General features: G+C 45.6%; 1 protein-coding gene across 5 annotated transcripts in view; it reads left to right on the top strand.

The window, feature by feature from the left end:
* The first annotated feature begins 1,452 nt into the window (after positions 1 to 1,452).
* Positions 1,453 to 7,681, top strand: part of LOC308425416 (organic cation/carnitine transporter 2) — a 25,985-nt gene continuing 19,756 nt past the window's right edge. For 4 of the 5 annotated variants that reach the window (XM_080922707.1, XM_080922704.1, XM_080922706.1 and 1 more), the window contains exon 1: positions 1,453 to 2,064. In XM_080922707.1, the coding sequence (XP_080778833.1) occupies positions 1,672 to 2,064 (393 nt within the window). In that variant the 5' untranslated portion in view covers positions 1,453 to 1,671. The remainder of the gene's footprint in view (positions 2,065 to 7,681) is intronic. The other variant, XM_080922708.1, reaches the window with a different exon arrangement.

Here is a 7,681-nt window from a genome sequence, read left to right as displayed (position 1 = left end):
CTCTATAAATTCAAGGCCAGCCTAGTCTACTAAGGGAGATGTAGGACAGAGAAATCTCCTCTCAAACAAATTCTTTCCCTATATCAAGATGCTTTTGTCTCTGTAACAAAAAAAGTTACTAACGCCTACAAAGCTGTTAATTGTGACTATAAAGAATGCCAGCTGCACTGGACCTATTGTTCCCGCTGATGAGGAAGGTAGATCACCTGAGGTCAAGCTGCTGAGCGAGCCCGGGCAGTTACAGCAAAATTCATCTCAAAAAAGCAAATATAAATAAAATTATAAACATAACTTCTTATTTTATTGACAGTGTTGCTTCAGAATCACACAGTTGCTGATTTCTGATTTTCTGTTTTTGCTTTAATGTTTTTATTATTAGGATATATTACTAGAACAAAATAATGGGCTTCATGGTAAGGTCTTTTATGTTGTTCATTTGAGAGCCTGGAACGGGCTATATAAACCAACTCTGGCAGTTTTTTTGGTTTTGTTTATTTTTTTTAAACAAGTTGGCTCCTGTGTTAATTGTAAAAATTACAAATCTGAGAGATTAATCCTAGACTAAGATCCTTAAAGTTAAAATTTTACTGTTTCTTAAATCAAGAAACAACAAAAAGACTTAAGAGCATAAAACATAGAGGTCTGAGAATTAAAATTCATTGCCCCCTTTCTCATCACCAGTCTCAAAACCCAATACATGCGCGCGCGCGCACACACACACACACACACACACACACACATTGTCAGGGTGTTTTGCCTGAAAGTCTGTCTAGTCTATACACCAAGCACATGCCTGCTGGGCCTGTGAGCCATCCTGTGCCTTTTAGGAACCTAGCCATGGTTCTCTGGAGGAGCAATCTGAACTCTTAAGTAAGAGTCTTATCTGAGCTATCTCTGCAGCCACAAAAGATGCCACTCTTTCCAGGAAAAAACTCCAACAAAGGCTGTTGTCAATAAAACTCTCAGAGGGTCATAATATTTCTCTGAATGAACAACAACAAAAGTTGAGAAGGTAGGCTGTTTAATGCTTAAATTCTAAGCCTCTTTCCATAGAACAGCCAGGATGGCCCTCCCATGATGGCTTTGGACATAACTCTTTCAAAGTCACCCCTTTCCCCCAAGGGAACCTGCTCCAGGAAGTGGCCTGAAAAGACCCAATCCCGCCCCCTAGAGCGGACCTGCTCAGGGCGTGGCTCACAGACAGCCTCGGTCTTCCAGTCTGGGCGGAACTAGAAGTGCTCACCCAACCCGGACCCCGCAGCGATCGGTGAGGGGCGTGGTTAAATGAAGCCACACCCCTTCCCCTCTCACAGTTCTGTAGCCAAGTTCAGCCCCGCCTTTCGTACTGCCCCGCCAGTTCTGAGTCCTGGCTCGGCTCCGCCTCAGGCGCACGCGCGGCCGATGGCCGGCGCCCACCGTGCGTCACTCAGGCCCCTGCCCCGCCCCCGCCGCGCCGCGCCTCCGAGCCGGGACGGCGGGGCGGGCCTTGCGGCCCAGGCCCTTGCCCCGAACCCGCCCCGGCCTCAGGCCCTATGTAAGGTTAGAGGTGGCCGAGTCTGAGGCGTCGGTGGGAACTCACGAGCCTGGCACGCAGAGGCCCTCAGCGCCCCGTCTCCCGTTCCGCGGTATCCCCAGATTCCCGGACGGGCGCTGTGGGAGGCTGAGGACGGCATGCGGGACTACGACGAGGTGACCGCCTTCCTGGGCGACTGGGGGCCCTTCCAGCGCCTCATCTTCTTCCTGCTCAGCGCCAGCATCATCCCCAATGGCTTCAATGGTATGTCAATCGTGTTCCTGGCCGGGACCCCGGAGCACCGTTGCCTTGTGCCTCACACCGTGAACTTGAGCAGCGCGTGGCGCAACCACAGTATCCCGTTGGAGACGAAGGACGGACGACAGGTGCCTCAGAGCTGCCGCCGCTACCGACTGGCCACCATCGCTAACTTCTCTGAACTGGGGCTGGAGCCGGGACGGGACGTGGACCTGGAGCAGCTGGAGCAGGAGAACTGCCTGGATGGCTGGGAGTACAGCAAGGATGTCTTCCTGGCCACCATCGTGACAGAGGTAGGTGGCAGCCCCCTGTCAGGATCCGGTGACATCGCGGGCGACGGTTGTAGCCCTTCGTCCAACGCACAGGCTCCCTAGTGATAAGCATCCTCCAGTCATGAGGCCCAGGAACATTTTTTATGAGATGACTTCTAGCCACAGTACGCCCCTCACTCAGTGTACAAATGTCACATGGCCCATCGGTTCGTAGGGTCACATTGAAGATAGAGTCCAGAAGGAGATGCCCTGAGACCTTGAGTGGTGGGACTTTTTCAAGATACTGAAATGATTTAGAGGTGTGGGATTAGGACTTGCCCCAGAGAAGTGGGCACAGTTTCAGCCTCTGTTTAGAAAGGAAATACTCTTTGCAGAGCTTTTATAAAGTTAAAGAAACATGTGTTCCAACATCTCTACCCTTTCTGTAGTTGCTCTTCCTTCCCTCACCTATCCTCACCCTGAGATGAAGTCTCGCCATGCCCCATGAGAAACTGTTTTCCATTTGCCCTCGATGGATTGTTACTTCTTAAGGACCCATGTGTCCCCAGATCTTTCCAGGGTGACTTGTTGGTACAGAGTCTTTTCCACAGTATTCTGAGACAAGATCACTGGAGAGGTTGGTTAAGGCACCTTCTCTGAAGAGTGATGGAAACCGAAATTCCTCATCCCCTTGCACTTTATTCTTGGGTGACTTTGACACTTCTCAGTCACTCGGCTGAGGATGTGACGTGCTGTTTAATGGTGCATGTGGATGTGTTTGGGGACTTGAGCACCAACTGTAATTTCCTGGGGTCTCAGCAGTATTGAATATGCAGACAATGAAAAGAATCTTCTGTGATACCATTGGGCAACTGGTTCATTGAGTGTCAGGGATTGGGATTGACCAGTTAGGCTTTCTGGAGGAGATAGTGTCTTGTTGAGTTTAGCCCTTAGGTCTAGATCCAACAGCAAGAAATGGTTCCAGGAGGATGTAGGGAGAAACTAGGGGTACCTCTTTGGCATCTAAGCCTCCTGAAAGTAGAGACTGGGCTTCCTTCCTTTCAGAGGCCCCCAGGTATATTTTTCTTCAAAGGATTGTCATCCTTCAAGAGTAGAGTGAGAGTATCTTCACAAGAGTTACTGCCTGTTTCCTTTGGGTGTTTGCAGTTAGAAGAGCCCAAAACCTGTGCTTACCTACTGCATAAGTAAGTAGTAAGAATGAAATCTGAACTCCACTGGGGATTTTTAACTTCAGTGACATTGTGCCAGGACCAGGCATTGCTACTTAACAAAAAAAAAAAGCAAAAAGAAAAAAAAATGCCAATGCTGATGAGTGCTGGAGCTTTCAAACTCTTTAGTCCAATCACTCAGGAGGCAGAGGCACGAAGATCTCTTAGGAGTTGGGAGGTCAGCCTGGTCTACAAAGTGAGTTCTAGGACAATCAGGGCTAACACAAGGATATCCTGTTTTGAAAAACAAAACAAGAACAAAAATGTATTTATTATGTTAGATAGCTGAGTGCTTTTGACCCATAAGTCCACAGAGAAGGGATTTTCAATTGTTCTTGAGCTCCACACTCCTAAGTGCTTGGAAGCAAATGTAGCAGAGTCTGTTGGGTTTCAATCAATTCCTGAAATCTGCTGTGGCTGCCCAAAGAAGTTGAAATCTGAAGTAGCTTACTGGTGTGTCTTTCATTTTTACCCTGACCTTGAGAGTGCTGGGCTTTCTCTAGTCACTTGCCCCTGCTTCACTGCCATCTTGCTTGCTGCTGAGGGTAAAAGCAGTGCTGTTCAACTCCCAGAGGCTGGCTGAGCAGCAAGAGTACAGATTCTTTTGACCTACTGCATTACTAATGTCAGTGTTTATTTTTCAATGGATCTGATGTTATTGAGCTGTCTTAGCAGTTTCGTAAGAGTTATATGCCCTTTCACCTACTTACAGGTCAGCAGTCTTTGCGGGAGGCAAGTTTAATACTTTACTTAGCTCTTTTCTTTGGGAATACTGGAATGCCTGTCTTGAAATTCAAGGCTTGTCCACTCAGATGAACAGACATTGTTGAAAGCTGTTGCATTAACACTCTGGTGACTTTTTCCAAGATCTGTTTTCTTTCAACCCAGACCTAGTCTTCTGACAACTGCAGCTAGTCAGCAGCTCCTTGCCTGCTACATGTCTCTAAACTTGCTCTCTGTCCCAAATCAAGGATAGAGGTATTTTAAGTACACTGTTAATTGAATTCCTCTTGTCTATTTTTTTTCTTTTGACAGAAGGCTGACTCCCCTCCCCCCCGCCCCTTTCAAGTTAAATTACATATGGAAAGTACTAAATTTTGCAATAGATTAGGTTTCTGTGTCTCTCTGAATTTGGACGGGATGCTGGATAAGGGAGATTCTTTTATCAGAATGATTATTGAAGTGATGAATAAATAAATTATGATCCTTTCTAGAACTAACTGATAGACAAAAGAGAAACTTGAGCCACAAGATTGGCTGGAATGTTTAAGGGAAATGTGATTCTCCACCCCACTGACTGCTACTTAGCTCTGTGTGTATCTAAAACCAGGCAGTGGGGTTGGACAGAAAAAGAGACCCTTCTTAGGAGATCAAAGAGCTTATGTGTCCATGTTTCAGGAAAACTTGGTGAGCTACATGCTTGTAGGCTAATCCCTCTTCTCGCTCCTTGCTCATCCCAGGCACGCCTAGAACCCTCCGTCCCAGCACAGCATACTTCTAAATCCAGAACTACCCCTTCCTCTGAGAACCTGGGTGGTTTCTTAGGTTTCTGGGTCATCTGCTCTGTGGTTTCACGGAAACTCAGCCAAGTTTTCTTTATAGCTTTCTCTGGTGCCTATGACTTAGGACTCCTTCAGCATGTGATCTGACCTGGCTCTGCATTGATCTGTACCGTGTCTCTTGCTTTCTGTTGGTCTCTTGCCTAGGCATTAACAATTCTTCTAATCACTCTCTTGTTCCAGACTAGGTTTTCCATCAATCTTGTCTCTCGCCTAGCTCATCTTGGAAAAATGGGAATTCTTCCCACTGTTATCCACAACCCACCTGGATGAAAATTCCCAGCACCCTAGGTGGCTGGGCTGGCATGAGTCTGAAATACAGAGGCCAGAGACACCCAGAGTCAGGACCTGCCTGCCTGCCTGCCTGTGCTAGCCATCAACCCATAGCCATCTGCATTCCCCTCCCGACCTCTCTCTCTGGAGAATCACAGACCATAGTAGCCACTTGTGGGCCAGGGGCTTGTGCATGCACAGCTGTAGTAGACGCAGCTGACAGGAAGCAATCAAACTGAGTCCCTCTCTTGCTCAGAACCATCACCCTAAGTCACAGTTCTGGTAGTGAAACAGAGTCAGGAGTCATAGAACAAAGAATTTATTCTAAAGATTGAGGTGTGGAGTTCATCAGGGCTTTGGGCAGCTAGGCCTGGTGCCTAAAACTATAGGAAATGATAATGTTGAAGGATGGTGGCCCTTTTTATCCATTGATCCCCTCATCCACACATCATATAGTTCCCAGGTCATTTCTGTGCTGAGGGTAGTGTGGGCACAATAGAGGCTTTTAGAGCAAATACTACTTCTCTTTTTCTGAGAGTCCTGAGGTAAGGATCCACTTTTTTTTCCCATTTTATTCTGGAGGTTGAGTCTTGCTGCTTTGCCTTACCTGAACACAAGTGATCTTCCTGACTCTAGCTCTTAAGTGATGGAGCGACAACCTCTCACAGCTAGGGTTCGTCATCAATTATAGTGGAAAGTAGAACAAAATGTTTTAAAAACAAATCCCTTCAGTACTATCTGATACCTGCTAGTATGCTTGGTCACTGATGCAAACACAGTAGGGACATTGCAGGGAAGACTTTCTCCTGTTGGGCACAAATTCTATCACGTTTCTAGCTCATTCACCAATATAAGAACATTTAGTCTGGAGACTAACCCCCCCTTCTGCCCCACTCCTTTCTTCACATAGCTGAAAAGCAGTTCTCATTATATATGAAGCCAAGAGATGTACTTCTTCAAGCTACATAGATGTCTGAATGCTTGTTGTACAAGCATATAGATCTGACATTGGATCCTAGCCCCCACACTAAAAGAAGAAATGAAGGGGAAGGAGAGAAGAATAGGGCTGGAGAGATTTCTAAGTGGAAAAGTGTACTTTATGCTCATCTCAATTCAGTTTCTAGTACCCATGGGTGATTCACAACCAACTGGTTCTAGCACTCCAGAGGGTCCAACACCTTCCATCTGTAGAGGCAAGCATACACATGTGGCATATACTTACATAAACACCAACCCTTACACACACACAAACACACACACACACACACACTATGCAGCCAGGCAGTGGTGGAACACAACTTTAATTCCAACACTCAGGAGGCAGAGGCAGGCAGGTCTCTGAGTTTGAGGCCATTCTGGTTTACAGAGTGAGTTCCAGGATAGCCAGTGCTACACAGAGACTCCCAGTCTTAAAAGAGGTGGCAAGGGTTAAGGGGAAGGAGAAAGGAAAGCAAGTCATGGCTACATTATTTAGTGAGAGACCCTGTCTTAAATGAATAAAGCAGGACACCCAACATGCTCCTCTAGTCTTCATGTATGTAGTCATACAATCATATATATACATACATACACATAAAATACATATGCATTAAATAACTAAGAAATGTGATTTTTTACTCTTTTAAGAAGAACTTCAATAGCTGTTTCTTTAAAGGTTTTTTTATGTGTATAAGTGTTTTACATGCATGTGTTATATAACAGTTTTTCTTGAGTCATAAATGAGATAAAGAATCTAAGTAAACAGTTTGAAAATACTCGACATCTATATTAATATACCCTTGAGCATATTATTACTAGAGAGGCACATTTCTGACTAAAAAAGAAAAAAAAAAAAAAAAAAAAAACTGTAGACCCCTGGTATAACTGTTCTAGATTCTCAAAGTTCGGTTCCTCTCTTACAACTCTCTGGCCATGAAGCTCATGGCCAAATACTACCCATCCACCCACCAAGTAGAAGCACTGATGATCTGATCTTCCAGTTCTTTAGTTATAGCTGAGTAGCCAGATGAGTACAAGAATACCAGGTTCATGGGTAAGCTCATTAAGCAAGGTTACTTAACTTTGACTATCATCCCACCCCTCTAATAAAAATTTAGGCCAAGTCCAAATGCCTACTATATTAGATATGAAAGTTGATTCATCCTGTACTTTTGAAACCTCTTATCTATTGTTCCTGACTCTGCTCACAGGCTCCATGTGGCCACTAGGTGACATTAATGTGAGCCAGTGTCTTATTTAGGGTTTTATTGCTGTGGACAAACACCATGACCAATGCAAGTCTTATAAAGGACAACATTTAATTAGGGCTGGCTTGCAGGTTCAGAGGTTCAGTCCATTGTCATCAAGGTGGGAACATGGTGGTATCTAGGCAGGCATGGTTCATGAGAAGCTGAGAGTTCTATATCTTCATCTGAAGGCTGCTAGTAGAATACTGGCTTCCAAGCTGCTAGGATGAGGGTCTTAAAGCTTTCACCGTAGTGACATACCTACTTCAACAAGGCCACACTTTCTAATAGTGATACTCCCTGGGGCCAAGTATATACAAACCATCACAGCCAGGCACTTAGAGCTGTCAGGGACTGTCAGGGACTGTCAGGG

This window comes from Micromys minutus, assembly GCF_963924665.1.
Source record: "Micromys minutus genome assembly, chromosome: 10".
In the NCBI taxonomy this organism is placed as follows: Eukaryota; Metazoa; Chordata; class Mammalia; order Rodentia; family Muridae; genus Micromys; species Micromys minutus.
Note: the sequence above shows the minus strand (reverse complement) of the source record. Positions and strands in the feature narration are given on the sequence as shown.